This window comes from Protopterus annectens, chromosome 7.part0 (assembly GCF_019279795.1).
Source record: "Protopterus annectens isolate FY-2018-M chromosome 7.part0, PAN1.0, whole genome shotgun sequence".
Lineage (NCBI taxonomy): Eukaryota > Metazoa > Chordata > Ceratodontiformes > Protopteridae > Protopterus > Protopterus annectens.
In genome coordinates this window covers 1,984,263,440-1,984,284,522 of record NC_056739.1, presented here as the reverse complement: position 1 = coordinate 1,984,284,522, position 21,083 = coordinate 1,984,263,440, and the positions used below count along the sequence as shown (strand labels likewise).

Below are 21,083 nucleotides of genomic sequence, written 5' to 3'. Positions count from 1 at the left end.
AAGCCATGTCAGAATGAGAAGTCTTCAAAGTGCTCATCTCCACAAATTATATATTCTCCTTTATAATTTGACAGGAAAAAACTTTCCTAAGTTCACCAAAGTTACTAATAATATAGTTTATACTTTAATCTATCAATTCTAAGTATTTTTGCTAAAATAAAACGTTATTTCCTGTTTTTTATACTAGTTTCATGGAGCTCTGAAAAAACGCTGCTATCAGTTGGCCATCCTAGCTCCGCCCCTCTCGTGTTTAGACTATTTGTGAATATAACAAAAAGGAGAAGGCCAAGGATGGAACCTTGAGAAACTCTAACAGAGACTTGGAGGAGTGTGGAGAGTTTATTATCCCATTTAGTTGTCCACAGTCGATTAGTAAGGTAGCTAAAGAATCAGCTGAGAGCTGTAGAGTTGAGGCTGAAGGAGGACAGAGTGTTGAGTAGTAGTGGGTGGGATACTGTATCAAAAGCTTTGAACATATCAAGGAATACAGTAGAGACTAGATGTCCATTGTTTTTCAGGAGGTTGATGTAGTTAGTGAACCTTATGAGGGCTGCGGAGGTACTGTGTTTTGGAAGGAAGCCATGCTGTGAACTAGATAAGAGGTTATTTGTGGTGAGGTGGTCTAGAAGCTGCTTATGGATACATTTCTATAAGATTTTGGCTAGGGGCGACAGAATGACAATGGGTCAATAATTAGAGAGATCTTTAGATGGGCCTCCCTTGTGGAGGGGGATGATATGGGATGTTTTCCAGAGTATAGGGGTGTATTATTCTGCGATGGATTGATTGATTAGGACAAATACAGGATCGGGGCTATGGAGCTAGCAGCAGTTTTTAAGAAGTCACTAGGGAATTGGTCAGCTGCTAGACAGGTAGGTTTTAGTTTTGATAGGAGTTTTTTGATATAAGAAGTATGTATGTGTTTAGAGTTAGTGCAGGTAGGCACTGTAAATGGCTGGTTAGATTTGTTGTTGTTTAAAAGCAAGGTGATAGTTGTGATGAAATGAGAGTTAAATTGAGATGCTAAGCATTCGGTGCTATTTGTTGTAGATGGTGCAGGGGTACAGGTTTTGCCAGGGTTGAGGAGGTAGTTAATATGTTCTGCTCATCTCCACAAATTATATATTCTCCTTTATAATTTGACAGGAAAAAACTTTCCTAAGTTCACCAAAGTTACTAATAATATAGTTTATACTTTAATCTATCAATTCTAAGTATTTTTGCTAAAATAAAACGTTATTTCCTGTTTTTTATACTAGTTTCATGGAGCTCTGAAAAACCGCTGCTATCAGTTGGCCATCCTAGCTCCGCCCCTCTCGTGTTTAGACTATTTGTGAATATAACAAAAAGGAGAAGGCCAAGGATGGAACCTTGAGAAACTCTAACAGAGACTTGGAGGAGTGTGGAGAGTTTATTATCCCATTTAGTTGTCCACAGTCGATTAGTAAGGTAGCTAAAGAATCAGCTGAGAGCTGTAGAGTTGAGGCTGAAGGAGGACAGAGTGTTGAGTAGTAGTGGGTGGGATACTGTATCAAAAGCTTTGAACATATCAAGGAATACAGTAGAGACTAGATGTCCATTGTTTTTCAGGAGGTTGATGTAGTTAGTGAACCTTATGAGGGCTGCGGAGGTACTGTGTTTTGGAAGGAAGCCATGCTGTGAACTAGATAAGAGGTCATTTGTGGTGAGGTGGTCTAGAAGCTGCTTATGGATACATTTCTATAAGATTTTGGCTAGGGGCGACAGAATGACAATGGGTCAATAATTAGAGAGATCTTTAGATGGGCCTCCCTTGTGGAGGGGGATGATATGGGATGTTTTCCAGAGTATAGGGATGTATTATTCTGCGATGGATTGATTGATTAGGACAAATACAGGATCGGGGCTATGGAGCTAGCAGCAGTTTTTAAGAAGTCACTAGGGAATTGGTCAGCTGCTAGACAGGTAGGTTTTAGTTTTGATAGGAGTTTTTTGATATAAGAAGTATGTATGTGTTTAGAGTTAGTGCAGGTAGGCACTGTAAATGGCTGGTTAGATTTGTTGTTGTTTAAAAGCAAGGTGATAGTTGTGATGAAATGAGAGTTAAATTGAGATGCTAAGCATTCGGTGCTATTTGTTGTAGATGGTGCAGGGGTACAGGTTTTGCCAGGGTTGAGGAGGTAGTTAATATGTTTTGCCACTTTTTTTGTGAGTTATTTATGTGTTTTTGCTGACAGTCTAGAAAATAAGATTTTTATTGTCAGATAATACTTTCTTCTAAGTTAGGTTTCTTAGTTGTTTGCATAAGGTGAGGTTTTCTGAGGTTTTGGAGGTTTAATAAGCAGTCCAGCCTCTATCCCTTTGTTTAATGAAAGATTTACCTTCTTTGGTTATCCAAGGTAGGTTTTTGGCTTTGGAACATATGTTTTTTTGTTGGAGCGAGATTATTAAGGATGCTGAGGAAGGTATCATTAAAATATTGTACAGCTTGGTCTAGGTGGAGCGATTTTAGAGGCAGATGGTCAGCAGGAGCAAAGACAGAGAATGCTGCATATACACAAACCTTTCATGCTGATGAAGTCTATGAGTGTAGCCACTGGACATATCCCATATCCACACCAGAAATCCAAGAATAAAGACACAACAAAAAATAGCTGTGATTTAGGTGTATTTATTAATGTTTTACAGTGAATATGCACTCACATCAAATATGGAGTACAGTCCCTCAAGAAATGTCCATTTGCACATACTCCCATAAATAACAGGAATTTAAAGCCTTTCTTTTGTAAACTGTTGTACTTGCAGCAGCTGCATTTCATCTTTTCACTTTCATGTTTATCTACGTCATGTGCACCCTGTAACTTTCCAACTGCTGATAATGTTACCCTAAACTGTGAGTCACATTCAGCGTAATTTACTTCTGATGATCCAGTCCCACTTTTACAGTTGCTGCTGGATGTATTCCATAAGTGTGACTAAGAAAATAAATGAACAAATGCTAATAATTAAATTACCCACATAGCAAAAGAAAAATAAAATCTGCATTAAAGCTGACAATACACTAACTTACTACACAATAATGAAATTACATTGGTACTTGGGCATTCAGTTCTATGAAGTAGAACTTTTTATTCATTGTTTTCAGGTTTGCCTAAATAGGCCATGATATTAAGCAGTTTGAATGCTTTTGGTTATGAATGTTTTGACATATTACTGGCACACCAAAATAATATATTATTATTTTCAGTAGGACCACATGGAGCATCAGATGTGGGAATAATACAGCACATGGCGTTACTTCGACCACTACTGCTAGCATTGTTTGATCTTTCCTGTCGTCTGCTTCTGATTCTGTGCACATGACTCACATGCTTTCTCTCTCACACATACACACACAAACTGCACAGCACATGCTATGTGCTTCTGGCAGCCCCTGCTCCCTCTGATCAAGCACCACATTGCTACCACTTGCATTCACATACAAGTCTCTGCTCTGAATGAGTTTCCTAGGCAATGTTAAGTACCCCCTTTTCCTTTTGCTATCAAATTCCACAGCAAGTTCCTAAAAACAAGATGAATGAACAGATCACTAGAGTAATGGACCTAAGAATACACACTGAATACTTCTGTGTCTTGAAGACGTCTATGCAATATTTTACTTTAAGATGCTTACATACCACTAACTTTCTCTCTGTGCTTTTAAATCACAGCCACACAAACAGCATATGTAAAACTTGCCTCTCATAAGTAACACAACTTTTCATTAATATGTGCAGACTTACAGATGCAGCCATTCAGCTACAGAGCTCATCTACAGGAAAACTGATGGAAGAATTTAGATTTTTAACACAAAAAAATCAAAATACAGCTAAAGTGACTATGTTTTTGCCAATGCTTACAAATTTTCTTTTTTTCTTAAACAACACGTGTGGATGTACAGAACTGCAACTCAATGAGAGGTACAGTTCAAAATAACACAAAGAAAACATGTTCTTACTTTAAATCATCAAAGCAAAACAATTTCAATTTAGAATAAAAAATAAAAAATGAAGAAGGATAACATGCAAAAGTTTAAAAACAGGCTCAATTCCTACCTGAAGTGAAGAAAGTATTGCAAGGGCTTGGCCAGGCCTGTCTCATCTTGTATGGAAGGACACCAGGCATACTCCAGTAATGCAGAAAAGTTGAGATACGGCTAGCCTGAATAGCAACCAAGTTCCCACCGACACCTGCATGAGGAAATTAGACCTAATGTTAAAACTTAAAAAACAGACAACGCTGAACAATAAACACTGTATGATTAGCAGAATTACTTACTGTGGCAGGACTAGATACCCAGCGGTGTAAAACTTGGCTATAAATGATTGTCAATGTTGAAGTGACACCCTGAGCCCATGTGCAAAAATGGGAAAAAGGAGGTTGTGGATGAATAGATGGATGAATTAACAGAATCAATTAATTACTTATCTGTTTTTAATGAATCATATAGGGAAACGTGACAACTTATTGAAACAGTTGTATACTGAAAGTCATATTGAATGCAAAGTCCTGAAATGTCAAAATGTTGAAACTTTACAATGCTGAACTCCAAATTCCTACTAATAACATACATATACACATATGTACACTTCACCAGGACATAGCAAGTCAACAAACAACATCACTTCCTTGTTACTGAAACTTGGAAATGAGAGCTAACATGGGTTCTACTTGGGGGGGGGGCAAGTCTAGCTCTCTACACATGTAGGGGTGAAGGTATTTTGATTTCAACATTATACATTCAGTTTTATGACTTTCAGAACATTACTTTCCAGTAAGCTGATATACACACACACACACACACACATATATATATATATATATATATATATATATATATATATATATATACATACACACACACACGCCACCAAAAAAAACAGACCCACAAAATTAAGATTAAAGTCCAGCTTTAATAAAATGGTGAAACCACAATACAGCCATATAAACAGTGAATGCCTGAAAACGACAAACTGGTTTCATTTAAAAGGTGATTAATCAACATAGAAAATATATGACCTAAAAAAAATCCCAAACCTATCATGCACGATTTATTATTTTATTTACTGACATTTGTTTGATGCATCTCTGTTATACATATAAGCCATTCAGAAATGCAATCTCTTTAGTGTAATACTTGTTTGCTACACATATAGTGAATCAAATAACTAATAACTTAGCATAAAGAATTCCAAAAAGTTTTGAGAATATAAACTACGAAAAACAATTTGCATCAGAAATATAGCTTCATCATAATAGTGATTGTTTGTTCTTCAACCCATACAATTAACTATTAATACTTACAAATTACGTATCTGAAATGCAATAAATCCAATATATAAAACTCCTTTCCCATTAAGGCATAAAAATCTAAGAAATGAACACATTTGTTAATAAAAATCAAGTGTGATGTCCAAAAATGATGACCAAGTGCAGCAAGCTAAAATAACTTCCTTTATTCCAACAAATAACAATTATTTGTTGGAATAAGGGAAGTTATTTTAGTCTGCTGCACCTGGTCATCATTTTTGGACATTTTACTGCATTGGATTGACCAACCAACTTGGTACTTGTTTTTCCTTTTTTAATAAAAATCACAACAGAAAGTAAGCAACCGATAGTTAAAGAATTTCTGTATAAATGTGTTGCAATGTATCTATTTTTCAATGCCACCTTGTGGTCATATACTACAATTACAATCAAGTATATACAGTCTATAGGTTTGTGCCGACTGCACCTATACTGTTAATCAGTATTTTGTCAGTACCTATGAAAGAAAAAACAGCACCAGGCTGTTTAAAAAAAAGTCTAACGAATGGACAACATTCCCTAAGACAATGTGACTAACATGCAACAAAATCCCGTTTAAATGGTCTTCAGTTTGGCTGACTCAGAAAAAGTGCTACACGTACACACCACCATACTATCCAACCGGCACCACAAGTTATGAAATGTCTAACATTAAAAGTTCATACAGTGTCCACTGATGTAAAATAATTATTTTTACAAACTGTAGCACAGTGAGAGCATCAGCCACATGGAAAATAACTTGGTCCATGATCCTAATACATACTGTTTGTGTCAAGTACGGAGCACTTGTTTGAAGCAGTACAAACACTGAATTATGACTTTACCCTTACAAAAAGTAAAAATTGACATGTATCTGGAATGCATTGAGCTAGAAAAGAATACTTTTTTTAAATGTGGCTAAAACTCTGAATAACATCCCTAACTTTGAAAAAGTTATTTCCACAGGTGGCAATTATCAACAAAATCTCCTTCTTTCTGATAACCCATTGCATTTTTTCTGTTGTATTAAGTCATTTCTAGACATGTACTGAACCTCAAATTGAACCCTTTCCAAATCTGTTTTATTATATCTCTTCTCCTGAAATCTTGTATCCAGATTCATCACATCCTGTCTATATCCATCTTCTGTAGAACAAATATGTTCTGCATGAATGTACTGAAATTTAGAGATATATTGTTATGTGATGGTAATAGCAATTTGCATCCATTAACATATAATTGTTAGTGAATGATTTCCTAAAATATTTTGTGATAGCTAAACCCCATGCAGATTTTTCTCATACAAAAAAAACTGATATTATATAAATTATATGTTGAAGTAAACATGATACTCCATTTACTGAGATAAGGTATGATATAAAATTTAGCAATTTAGGATTGCTGCAATGCCCAAGCACACAACAATCAGATAGGAATCTTTTCCACAGACAAAAGTTGCCAGGGTCTGCTGTTTTAGATAAACTGAGTATTAAGGGTGGCCTAATGGTTAAGGTGTTTGCCTTACAAACAGAAGGTGCAGGGTTTGAGTCTCACAAGGGATAATTAGCTAGGCTTAAAATGGCTCGCGAGGGCAGTTAGCCTAGTACTACTCTATGAACCTATGAACATATAATAGTTGTTTCAAGTACCCTGTAAAAAGATCTACATAAATAGAGGAAATTAGCCCCTACAACAGTTCCTTTTAACTGACAATAGCAAATGTTCTTAAAATAAAAAGCATCCATGTTCAAAACCATATCCAATAAAGTCAACATAATACTTATCCTAGACATTAAACACATTAACCCTGGACAACCAAAAAGAAAAAGCTTCAATACCTCCCTCATTGAGAATGTTGGTGTACAAGGACTGCACATCCACATTAACTATGCAGGTAATATCAGTCATATGCAAATCATTCATTAAATTCAAAAATTCTATAGCATCTGTAAGGCGAGATGGAAACCACATCTAAAAGTGATTCAACTTTAATTCCAAAAGTTTTGATAATTGTTCCATGAGATACCTAATTCCCGAGACTATAGAATGACCAAGAGGATTGATACAAGTCTTGTGTATCTTGGGAAGAATGTAAAAATGTCAAATGTCAGAACTGTGCATAGCTAGTTGACTTTTAAGACTTCGGGTAATAACACTACTGTCTATCATATCGTTTAAAAAGTATCAAACTTTTGTTTAAAGCCCTTCATGGGGTCCAGAGGTATGGCCATGTATGTACCTATATTACTGAATTGTCTTTTAACCTCACTCTCATAGTCTTTAATATTAAAAATCACAATGGTGCCCCCCTTATCAACCAGACAAACCACAATTTCATTATTATTAACAACAGTGACAAATGCTTATTTCTCACTTTTTTGTTTAATTACTTCCAAAACAACTAACTACCACTAATAATAAGTAAATAAGAAATTCCACATCCTTAGAACCCTAAATCCACTTCATTTTTGCATCCACTGATCTATATATCCTTCCTACTATCTATCAAAAAAAAAAACAAAAAAAAAACCTGCCTCCTCTTCTTACTTTCCTGCATCCTCATTCACTGTACATAATAATAGCATTATATGTAAGTCACATATAACAATAATTTGTTGTTTATTTTTCTAAGTACTGCATTTTAATATTTCATAACTATGTTTCCAGTCTTAATGTTTTTATATGAATATTACATATGTATTTCTTTATGTAATTGTATTTTATTTTCATTTTTTTTTTAATGTTGGAGCTTTTCTCCCCGGGCCTCTACTGAAAATGGACATATATCCAGCCAGACTAGCCCAGTCAACAAATGTAAAATAAAAAAATAAAAAATAAAATAAATAAACTAAATGGGAAACTAGAAAGCTAAAGAAGTTTAAATGTGATGTGTGTCCTACATAAGGTGGCTGAAACCATAATTTAGGATACTCAGACTGACAGTATCAAAATGAGTGTGCCCATTTATTTCAGCACAGTTATTTGAAACTTTCTCATGATCTCACTGTTTATTTCTATGGCTTCTGCCCCCCCCCCCCCCCCCAACAAAAAAAAAGATGAATGAATTACTGCTTTTATTCTAGGAAGAACCCTGATGTGATTCAATGTCAGTATCTGCAGCTGTCGAAAATTTTGAAAATTCAGAATTAGTACCAGTATCAGAAATGTCACTCATATTTCCAAATTCTACATAAATCCATAGACAACTAGTGGAAATGTCATTTCTAATACAAACATTAAGTAATCCAATGTGCTGTACCACAGACCTGAGTCTTTAGCTCATTCTTGGAATGAATGAAAAATATTGTTGATCTCTTGATTTGTTGCACCCTCAGCGTTAGAGTATTCTGAACACTTTGGCAAAGAAACAGTTGCATTCTGGAAACTTGTTGTTTCAGCTAAATGGCAGTTCTGAATGCCTATGACTAAGAAGTTATGTACTCACCATAACATTCCATGTGAATTGTTCATCTCACCTTCATTCTTGACTGATGGGTTTGGAGCTGATCCATCGGCTCCGGTACAGCCACATGCAAAGCTCGAGGTCTTCCAGTAGCTCGAGGCCAAGCCCCTATCCCATGATGCACTGTGAATTACCTCAGATCTTGTTTGCTGCGTGTACTATAACCATATAAATGAGCTATCCCCCTATGGAAAGGAAGAAGAAATTAAGCAACCAGGATGTGACCAACATCCAGGTCAGCTATCAGCCAGGAGGGGGGAAGGAGGGAGGGACATAAGAATGGAGGCGAGATGAACAGCTCACATGGAACGTTATTGGTGAGTACATAACTTCTTAATGTGAAGTTGTTCAATCTCGCCGTTCATTCTTGACTGATGGGTAGCATCCCTAGCACCATCAATCTCAGGTGGCTCACGGGAGTACATTTTTCAGGACCATGGACCCAAAGGAAGCCCTGCCCTGGAGGCCTTATCAACTTTGCAATGAGTGATAAAGGTATGAGGTTTTGACCAAGTGGCTGCTGCACAAATGTTATCAAGGGGCAGTTTGGCTGAAAACACAGAGGATGTAGAAACTGCTCTGGTTGAGTGAGCTTTAATCTTGTGTTGCAAAGGCATATTAGCAGCTGAATAGATAAAGGTGATACAATCAGATAACCATTTAGACAGAGTCGTTTTAGCCACTGGTCTACATTTCCTGGAGTCAGAGAATGAAACAAAGAGCTGGTCTGATTTCCTGATATCTTCTGTTCTATCCAAATAAAATCTGTGCTGTCTGTCAACATCAAGTTTGTGTAGCATATACTCCAACTTGTTGGAATGATTAGGGAAGAAGACTGGTAACTCAATAACTTGGTTGATATTGGATTCTGAACAAACTTTGGGCAAAAAGGAAGGATTTGTCCTAAGCGATACTCTGTCAGCATGAAAAATCAAATAAGGAGGGCTGACAGATAAAGCCTGAAGCTCCGACACTCTGCGGGCAGAAGTAATAGCTACTAGAAAAAAGGTTTTCCACGACAAATATTTGAGGTCACAAGATGATGCTGGTTCAAACGGGAGAAGGATTATACATGACAGCATAAAATTTAGATTCCATGGAGAATAGGGAGTTTTCACGGGTGGTCTCATATGAAATGTCCCCTTGAGAAAGGCCTTGGATAACTTGTGGGACATGATATTTAACCTATCAATCCCAAGATGAAAATTAGATATAGCAGCCAACTGGACCAGAACTGTAGCTGCTGCCGCTCCTTTGTTAAAATCATAGTCAGGAATTCTAGTATGGATGTCAAGGAGGCTTCGTAAGGATCAATATTATGCTTAGAGGCCCATATGGAAAATCTCTTCCACTTACTAAGATATAATCTTCTAGTGGACGGCTTATGAGAAGACAAAAGGATCTGTTTTGTCTCACTGCAAAAGTTATGAAGCCTAGCTATGAGGGAAACTGGAGCAGCCAAGCTGTCAGCTTCAATGACTGCAGAGAGGGATGAAGGTCCCCCGACGGATGTATCAGAAGGTCTGGGACTGGGTCCAGAATCCAGGGATCATCCAAGAGATGATGTTGAAGGAATGGGAACCAAATCTGCCGAGGCCAATAAGGGGCTATAAGGATGATGGTCCTTCCCAGCGATTTTGCTTTCTGTAGAACCTCGGGTATCAATGGTCCCTCGGGGTTTCTCCCAGAGGGAATCAGGGCAAAGTAGCTTCTGCATTTTGTGTCGATGTGACTGGCAAAAAGGTCGCAGCAAGGCCCATTTGTGGAAAATCCTGTCCACAAATTCTTTCTTGAGGGACCACTCATGCGGCAACAAGATTGCCCTGTTCAGTTTATCTGCTATCATGCTGGATCTCCCAGGGATGTGCATTGCCAACAGAAAGTGCTGGGAGGAAACAGCCCACTGCCAAACTCTGTGGGCTTCTCGGCAAAAGGGATAAGATCTGGTTCCCCCTTGCTTGTTCAAGTACCAGACTACTGACATATTGCCTGTCTGAATCGCAATCGTTCCTAGAGGAAGAGAGTCCTGGAAGTACTGCAACACCAAAAGTACTGCTCTCATCTTCAGAACACTGACATGCAAGTGTGACTCCTGATCGGTCCATGTGCCTTGGGCAATCTTTCCCTGAAAATGCCCCCCCCACCCTTTCAGGGAAGCGTCCGTGGTCACAATGGCTACTGGAGGGAGTAGAACAAAGGGGCATCCTATGGTGCCATAAAGAGACGTCAACCACCACTGGAGAGCTTTCTTGCAAGAGCTCGTAATCAATATCGTGTGGTCCATAGGTAGTTCCTAGTAAGACCATTGAGTGAACAACAGTCATTGAAGGATCCGCATATGCATTCTTGCTAATGGTATGGCTGGCATTGCTGCAGCCATCATACCCAATACTTTCAGAACTTCTGAAACTAGTGCTCTGTCTTTCAATACCAATGTGCTGACAAAGAAAAAAAGACTCTTTCGATTGGTAGCCTTAGAGTGGTGGTTGAGGTGTCTAGCTCTGCCCCCGATAAAAACGATATGTTGCGATGGCAACAAGGCAGACTTTTCTGAGTTGACTGTAATACCTAAATGATTGCAGAGTGACAGAGTGTACTCCTTTGCCTGAATAAGTTGATGCCTGGTGGTGGCGGTAAGGAGCCAGTCGTCTAGGTATGGAAACACCTGGAATCCTGGATGCCTCAGGTGAGCCGTGACCACTGCCATGCATTTGGTGAACACTCTGGGGGCTGTAGTGTGACCAAAGGGCAGGGCTCGAAACTGAAAATGATTGTCTCCCAGCCGGAAACGCAGGTGATCTCTGGATGGCCTGGCCATCTTTATGTGGTAGTACTCATCCTTGAGATCTATCAAGCACATCCAATTGTCTTTCCCTAAGAAGGGAAGTATAGACTGAAGCGTGACCATCCGGAACTTCTCTTTCTTTACATATTGGTTGAGTCTGCTGAGGTCCAATATGGGTCTCCAGTCCCCTGTTTTCTTTGGAACCAAAAAGAATCTTGAGTAAGTTCTGGATCCTGTCTGATCTGCTGGGACTGGCTGTATGACTCTTTTTGTAGCAACTTTCGGACCTCTATAGTTGCTTGTTCCCTGTAACAGGGTGGAACGTCCAGGATTCTCCTTATGGATGGAGGGGGGGTGTGGCGAATGGTATGAAGTACCCTCTGGAAATGATACTTTGTACCCAGCTGTCTTTTATTTCTTGCCAGGCATTTGGGTACAAAGATAAGCGACCCCCGACTGTTTCCAGAGCAGGACAGCCGGGCCTCCTTTCAGGAACGCTGATAGGGTTGCCCAGAGAAGTGATCTCTGTCATCCTGATGTTGCAAACCCCTTCTGCCGTGAGGGCGGCATCTTCTACTATTACCCCCTCCTCTGCCCCTGGAGGGGGGTTCACCACGTGTGTCCTGAAAGGCTCCTTGGGTTTTCCTAAACCACATTTTCCCTCCCCTTTGACCTTTGGGATAAGGTTGGGTAGGGGTGGAAAAACGGACTCCAATGGCAGACAGAGTATTTCCCTCCTGTTCGCACCTGGTCAAGGTTTCCTTCACTTTAGGCCCAAAAAGGGATGAGCCATCAAAGGGGGTGTTAACAAAGGATGACTTGAAGGGCTCCGCGAAGGAACACAAGCGTATCCAGGAATGTCTTCTAAGAACGATTCCTGTACTCGCTGCCCTACTCGTTCCATCAGCTGTATAGGATATGAGAAGCATAGACGAGTTGACAATAGAATTTAGGGTAGAAAGCTGGGCAGCAACTCTGTCAGAAGCACCTGCAGCTACTGTATCCTAAAGAGTATCTCCCAACTCCTTAAGGAGATCTCTTTGCAACCTAGTAAAATGGGTTAGGTAGTTCAGTGAACAGAGAGCAAAAGTCACTGAACTGAACATGCATTTGCCATATCTATCCATGATCCTAGACTATCTTTTAGGAGGATGGATAGACAAGGAAGTCTCAGATATTTCCTTTTTGGTGGCCGCGGCCACTACCATGGCATCAACTGGGACTCCTTTGGTTAAGAAAGATTTGTCTGGAGGGGCTGATTTAAACTTGTTAGGCCTCCTAGGGACAGGCTCCATGGACTCCGGTGACTCCCATGCCCTTCGAGAAACCAAATGCATGAGCTCATCGAAGGGCAGAGACACCCAAGAGGTGGAGGGTTGAGACCCGAAAGCCTTCAGGAGAACTGACTCATCCTCAGTAGGGCTTTTGGACTGCCAATCACCCCTCTGCCTACGGATCTCAAGTATCTCAGCAAAAGATATATCCTCAGAGGGGGACCCTTCTGACTCATCCAAGTCAGTATCAGATGTTAAAGACTCCTGTGGGGAGTCCAAGTGTCTCCTCTTGCACAATCTCTTCCTGGGAGCCTCCTCAGTGGGAGCCTCTGGGGAGGTCTCAGAAGAACAGAGGGCACCCTGTGGGGCTACCTGAGGCTCTGGGTCTCTATGCTTAGCCTGGATGATGGAAGCAGAAGCAGACACAGGCGCTTTAGGGGATGAGGAAGCAAGGCCTGAAGTCAAGGATGTCTTGGGGGACAAGGCTCTCCTCATGGCTTCGAAGGCACCATGGCTCTGATGGGGAGGAATCGATGGATCCGAGGGAACCGTAAAACCCTCCCGCACTGAGGCAGTGCGCTCCAAGCTGAAGGTAGGAGCCAATCTCATCTGAACCGAAGCCCCGAGAGGAAGAGTCGGCACCGACAAGTCGGTCCGACTATCCTCCCCGGATCCGACTGGAGAGTGTTGGCTGCTAGAGTCCCCGGTCGATGTTGAGGACGTCAGAGTGGATGGAGCCAAGGACACTAGAGCAGGTCTCGGCTACAAAGGCTCCACAATCAACTGGTCTGCCTCTTCTGGCTCAGAAGGGCTGATATGGCTCGGAGGAGGAGTAGCCAAAGCAGGAGTAATGGTCTTCGGCTCCAAAACCGCTTGGGTCGGAGCCGACAACAATTTAGCAAGGCCTAGTGCCTGTAAAAGCTTCTGCACCAGCTGATCCATATCCAAATCTGAAAGGCTGACAGATGATCTAGATGAATGCACCGATGGTGCCGACTGGAGCAATAGTGGCACTTCGGATACCGGCTCCAATGCTGTGGGCTGGCTCTGAGATGAAAAGACAGTCACTGAAGTCTGTGGAGCCGATGTCGCAAAGTCATCAGACCTTTTTGATTTTTTTGAGTGCTTGGAGTCCTTAGATTCAACAGAGGACTTTGATGATTTGCTGGCCACATCCTGGTCACTCAAAGCCTCTTGAAAGGGGTGTTTAAGCAAACCCCTGTCCATTAACTTCCTTTTCCTCTCTAACAAAACTCTTGATGAAAAGGAGTGGCAGATATCACAAGATTCTTGTAAGTGGACAGCCCCTAAACAATACAAACAGGTAACATGTCCATCAGTAACTGACATTTTCTGATTGCAGTCCGGACATTTTTTAAAATCACCTTGGGATGTTTGTCCTTATCATCCGCCATAATAACTACTTTAACACGCAAACCAGATATTAATAAATATAAAAGGCTCTAAAAGAACACACACACACACACACAGAAAGGAGCCTGAGATAAAGAATCCAAAACTCTATACAACTAGAAAAAGGCTGTATATAGCCACTAGAAAGCTATTTAAACACACACTTTAACAGATAACTAGGCCAAAACACATGAGGCCAATATTTTAAAGAGTAATATTAACACAAGGGAAGGGGAACTTCAAGGAAGCTAACTATCTAACTATCCTAAGTCAAAAATTTAGTAAAAGTATTTAACAACCTGCTAAATATAAAAGTTTTTAAATAGTACTGGCCCAAGCTACTGGCACCTCCGATCAGATGCCGCGGCAGACTAGATCTGAGGTAATTCACAGTGCGTCATGGAATGGGGTATTGGCCTTGAGCTACTGGAAGACCTCAAGCTTAGCATGTGGTCGTACCAGAGCCGAACCCATCAGTCAAGAATGAATGGCAAGATTGAACAACTTCACATTTTTTTCTTTTACGACAATCATGTGTTTCCAAATATTAACCAAACATTTCACTTATGCTGTGCTGATGATCCTGTAAGAAGGCAGAAGCATGCATGTCCACAGCTAGTGGGGTTTGGGTTTTTTGGCCTGAAATTGTCCATAACTAGACTTAAAAGAAAATGTCATGGGCATTCAGAATTGCTATTTAGCTGAAACCCCTGATGTCCTTAAAGGGTAATTTGCATATATCCCAGAGTTTTAAGGTATCACACAGTGGAAATCCTGGCTTTGCTAGATTTTTCTTTTTCTGTTTTTTATAATTCTAGACACAGTAACAACTCTCATACTGTGGATGCTCTGAGCATAACTGTAGCAGAACTTGACAAACAATTGGTCTCCCTTAACAGTTTAGAGAGAGTGTTTTCATCTGTGCTTTGCAGGTTTTATTCTTATATCTCAGTGCTAATTATTATTGAACAGCAATGATATACTTCTAAATCACGTCCCCTTTCTCTGAATCTTTCCACCTCTTATGTGTCAGTGTCAGCACAAAATTTATTATAACTCACACATTTCTTATCAAGTACTGTGGCTGCAAATCCATTTCTGTGTCACCATGAAGTGTAACTTACTTAGAAACTGGGTTCCAATTACCACTTCTGAATTCCTCTTAAATTTCAGTATTATACCCATGTAGTACATTTAAACTTTCAAAGTATAAATGCCCTTTCGGAATACCCACCACTGTAATTCACTTACATGATGATTAAGTCCTTTCTGAATACCACCCTAAAAATACTTAAACTGTAGCTCATTCAGTCATATTTAGCTGATTTTCTAGTTTCCACATTTTGTTGAATCAGAGTTCTACATGTGGAAATGACTTGCTCAAGGACATACAGGAAAATTTCTATTCCTTGTTTGAATCTGTGTTTCCTGGTCACAAAACGTGTTGTAAAGTGGTAAAGGATCAAATGAAGATGCTGGTAAAGCTGAGGACTACAGACTGGCCCTGGAAATCTATCAGATATTAACTAATGTGTACTTTAAGCAGTCAGTGATATCTACCCTTCTGTCATTAACCTTACTTACAGGCACAAGAACTTTAAAACAGTCAATGTGTACTTGTCAGCAGTTTAACATTTTGCAGCACCCTGCTTAATGTAATTGTGACACATCCAGTTCCACTTTAGTGCATTTTGCTCATTCATCTTGTTGCAAATAATAAGGTTTGGGATTTCATTTAGATGCTTTAATATACAGAAACACATTAGGGTGGATAGCAGCATCTTTAAATACGAACAAACTAAGTAACAAACACAGCTTGCATATGTACATGCTCACATCTCAACAGCTAACTATAAAATCTTGCTCACTCTCCAGTTCTCAGCAATATTACTGTCAAACACAAGTGAACTGGGCTTTCAAAATCTGTCTGCCATGCCTACAAAGTATACACAAACGCACTGAAAATATGACCCTTGTAATTATGTACAAACAGTACTGTGAGCTTGTAACAACATCCAAAAGTACAATAAACTCTTCAAAATGCTTTACTTTGTGAAATATGATCTGTAATGGCCAAACTCTGTGAAACATGTCTTGTAATATCTGTATTTTGCAAAATAACTTTACTGTAACACTGCGAAACATACACTTTATACACTTCTGAAAACTTGAATGGCTTTGCTTAATACGAAAATACACATGATTTGCAAAAATGTGGTTGTTTTCCTTTATTTTATTCATTTTAGGCAATTCGGACTTTATTTCAGACATTTTCTGTAGTAATTCAAATAATTTTATCAATATAGTACATATCAGTTTGTGCAAATATTGTTTAAAGCATTCTGTATACCTGGTTTCATATTATATGAAAGAAAATAGTGCTGAGCAAGTTTTAGTACCTGAAATTTGTTTCTGATCTGGTTTTCACATAGTGGGAACAATTCACTGCTGCATATTAACTGTGCTGTTCAGTTTTGCTTCTGGTTCACATTCTGGCCCATGTCCTTTTAGAAGTGTTGGTTCTGACTTCATGGCCTTTTAGAAATCCTGGTTCTGACACCATGTCACTCGTTCGTCTTGTTGCAAATAATAAGAAGGCTTGGGGGTTTCGTTTGGATGCTTTAATATACAGAAACACATCAGAATGGATAGCAGCATCTTTAAATATGAATGAACTAACAAACAGAGCTTACATATGTACATGTTCACATCTCAACAGCTAACTATAAAATGGCAGTCTGACTTGTACGTGCTCAGTATTTATACACTTGTGCAAGCCCTTGGATAGCTTCTTAAAAGTATATACACATGCATGTGGATCTACAGTGTGGTGACAATCTCTTGGTCAAAGTTCTACCAGTCAGTATAACTACCATTTTGAGTTTCCAGTGATAACAGGGAGTTGGTCTACTGGGATCTAATCTGGTCACCTAAATTAAGTTAGTAAACAAAAATAACAATAAATTCGGGTTGTCCTATTTTCATCGGGTTCAACTATTGGAACAAGAATCCAACTTGGATCCAGTCTTAGCACCTTTAAACCTTTGGATCCAGGGCTCTGACTCCTCTGCAAGCCATAATTCCTTCTCCTTTCTCAGACCGAGTTTGCCAAACATACAGTTACATGTTTCCAATACTGAGAGCCAATTAAAGACCATGTTCATAGGTAGGTACTAGGCTACTGGCCCTAGGGCCTATATAAGCCTAGCCAAAAAGATACCCTGGCTTTCGCCACCCAAGAAAATTATTTTCCTGTGCTCCTGTCGAGCAGAGCCACAGAGGTGATCCCCAGGGTGAATTTCATATTTCCCATCCAATCTTCAAGATTTTTCTTTAAGAGTGCTAATGAGGAGCTTTGTTTGATATAGATAGGTAGTTTGTTCCAGAGTATGGGAAGTCTCTGGGTCAGGAATCTATCCCTCCAGCATGTTCTGTTTATTGTAGTGGCAAGGTTTAGGTTCCTAGAGCGAGTAGCTCGGAGGGATTGGGATTTCTTTAAGTGAAGCATGTCCAACAGCTCTGGGTTTGACACAGCTTTGTATGTTAGGCAGAGATCGCCTCTGAGTAGATGATATGCGACGGAGTAAAGCTGGAGTTTTTTGAGATGGTCTGTGTAGGGCATCTGTTTGAGGCCAGCAGTCCTCTTTGTGAGGTATTTCTGTGGCCTTTCCAGTTGTTGTAGATGTCTTGTGAGGTACAAACCAAATAGGGCATTGTACTCTATAATGGCTCTAATGAATGACAAGTAGAGGGGAACAATTACCTCTTTTTTCCTGGATGAGAAACCTTTTGTGATGAGGCGTTCCACGTAGAAGGATTTCCTGAATACTGTGGTGATGTGATCATGAAAGGAGAGAGTACTGTCCACCTGTGTCCCAAGGTCTCTTATCACACTTTCTGTGTTAAGTAGACTACCACCTATGTGGTAGCTCATGGGTACAGTGTTTTTACCAAAGGGGATGGCAATGCACTTTTTGGCATTGAGCTTGAGGCCATGGCTTTGACACCAGGCATCTGGTTCAGTGAGGCCCTTTTGTAGGATGTCCACATCGTTAGGAGTTTCGATTATGGCTCCTAGTTTGCAGTCATCTGTGAACTTCATTAGCCAAACAACTTCTGTGTTAGCCTGTACTTCAGAGAAGTAGGTACCAAACAGGAGAGGACCCAGGACTGAACCCTGCGGTACTCCACTTGTCACTGGTCTGTAGTTGGATTTGGAGTCTGCTACTTTCACAGTGTGGGTTCTGTCAGTGAGCTAGTTGGCAACCCATCTTGTGACACAGGGATTTATACCTAGTTTAGTGAGTTTATCTATATATCCAGAGTGGAGGATAGTGTCAAAAGTCTTGGCGAGATCTATATAGGCTGTGTGAACAACTTACCCTCATCTACGGCTTTGGTGACTGCTTCAAAGAAGTCTATCAGGTTTAGGAGACATGATCTGCCTTTTACAAACCCAAACTTGGTGGGGTTCAGAGTTTGGAGATTACCAATGTCTTTGTGCAAAAGATCCATGATGATATGTTCCATGACTTTGCACACCAGGCTCATTAGGCTAATGGGACAGTAGTTCCCAGGGTACGTGGTGGCTCCCCCTTTGTGGAGTGGGATAACCGTTGCTATGCGCCATTCAGTGGGCACAAAGCCTGAGGTGAGGCTATGATTGAACATGGTGCTTAGCTGGGGTGCCAGTTCATTCTGCAGTTCGTGTAGAACGCAGCCTGGGATGTTGTCAGGTCCTATGAATGCTGCGTTCTTGGCTTTGGAGAGTGTGGCTTTTACCTGTGCAGCCATGATTACAGGAACTCTGCACTCTTCTGGTATAGAGATGGGCCCTTCAGGTTATGTTCAATACATAAAGTGTTTCCATGTAAAGAAAAGGAACCAACATGTTGAAGTTAATGGTAGCAAAACTTTACTAGACTACCATACGTTTTTCAAGGTATAGGAGGTGTCAATTTGGAAGGGGGAAGGAGGGAAAGATGTTGAACTAGACATACATAGGACAACACAGACCTATTGTTATTGTGAGTACATAAATTTTGCATCTAATGTTGTCCACTTTTGTCCGATTCAACTGTTGGAACAGACTCTCTAGCTACTAGTTTGCCTGGGTGGCATCAAGGAAGGATATTTCTGAGAACAGCAGAGCCAAAACAGGTACAAGATGTGGACTGTACATCCACCTTATAGTGAGACATAAAAGTATAGACAGAAGACCAAATGGCAGCAGCACAAATCTCATCAATTGTAAGAGTATGCTGAAAAATTATAAAAGGTGCTACTGTCTTGTCAAATGAGCTGTTGTTTTTTTTTTTTTTTTTTTGGTTAATGATAAACCCAATTTGTCATAAACAAATCTAATACAATTTAAAAGCCATCTTGAAAGTGTGACATTGGAAACACCAAATCATAATTCAGGTTTGGATAATGCAACAAACAACTGATACGACTTCCTGAAATCGTTAGTTCTATGTAGACAGAAACTAAGTTGTCTGTGAACATCAAGCAAATGCAAAGTACGTTCTCCCCTATTTGAAAACTTTGGAAAGAAAGCTGATAGATTAATGAACTGATTTATATTTGATTCAGATTCAGTGTTTATACGTGATTCAGATGCCATCTTTGGAATAAAGGAGGGATTTGGTTTTAGAAAATCCCTGTCTTTATGAAAAAAAAAACAGATATGGAAGTTTGCATGCAAGGATTTGCAGTTCTGAAATTCTCCTTGTAAAAGTAACCGCAACCAAGAGAGTGTCTTCCAAGTTAAAAACTTTAAGTCGACATAAGCTGCTGGTTCAAAAGAAGGTTGTATAAGGGCCTGAAGCATTACTGTAATATCCCATGGAGGAATGGGAACCCTTAAAGGGGGTCAAGGAAGGAAAGCCCTTCTAAAAAGCACTCACCATGAAAGGGAAGTATCCATGGCAACCACAGCTATTGAAGGTGAAAGAATGGATGACCTTCTAACAACTCTATGAATGTGATCCACCATCTGATATGAGTACTGCACATGGGTGTTACTCTGACTGGGGTGCTGAGGGGGTGATAAAGTTAGGACCACTGGACTGAGAGGGTTCACTGAAAAACTCTTGTGAAATCTGGAAAGATGGGTCAAGGTGATCATAGAAGCCATAAGCCCTAGAAGTTTGAGAGTTAGTTTCACTGGGGGTGATGGATGAGACAATACTTGGTTTGCTACTTGCAGAATGGAAACAATCCCGTGCTGTGGTAAGGTGGCTAGTTGATGTGTTCTGTCCAGTTGGAATCCAATACATTCTATGGACTGGACTCAATTTGCTGTCAAGCTTACAGTTATCCTCATGTTGTGAAGTACATGAAGTAAAAGGTGTTTCTGCTGGATTAACAGATCCCTGGTTGAAACGGTTATAAGCCAATCATCCAAGTATGGGAACATCTAGAACCCTGCGGTCGCAGTCTGAGATACACTGTCACTACTGCCATGCATTTGGTAAACACTCAGGGGGCAGTAGTGAGTCCAAAGGGCAGAGCTCTGAACTGAAAATATATAATTGTCTCCCAGCCTGAAATGGATGAATCTCCTGGATTGCCTGCTTATCTTTACATGATAGTACGCATTTTGGAGATTTACTGAGCACATCCAGTTTTCTTTCCTGAGTAGAGGTAAAATGGACTGAACTGTGACCATCCAGAACTTTGTGTGCTTCACAGATTGAGTTAGATGACTTTGGTTCAGAATAGGCTTAGGTTCCCTGTCTTCTTTGAAACTAAAAAGAACTTGGCATAGATTCCTGATCCTATCCAGTCTGGCAGGACCTGCTGGATGCCTCTTTTTTCCAAAGACTTTTTGACTTCTGCT

The 21,083-nt window shown here is 40.0% G+C and overlaps 1 protein-coding gene across 3 annotated transcripts in view; it reads right to left on the bottom strand.

The window, feature by feature from the left end:
• Positions 1-21,083, bottom strand: part of SLC41A3 (solute carrier family 41 member 3) — a 1,429,505-nt gene that overhangs the window by 132,819 nt on the left and 1,275,603 nt on the right. For all 3 annotated transcript variants that reach the window (XM_044078408.1, XM_044078407.1, XM_044078409.1), the window contains one exon: positions 4,074-4,208. In XM_044078408.1, coding sequence (XP_043934343.1) covers positions 4,074-4,208 — 135 coding nt within the window. The remainder of the gene's footprint in view (positions 1-4,073; positions 4,209-21,083) is intronic.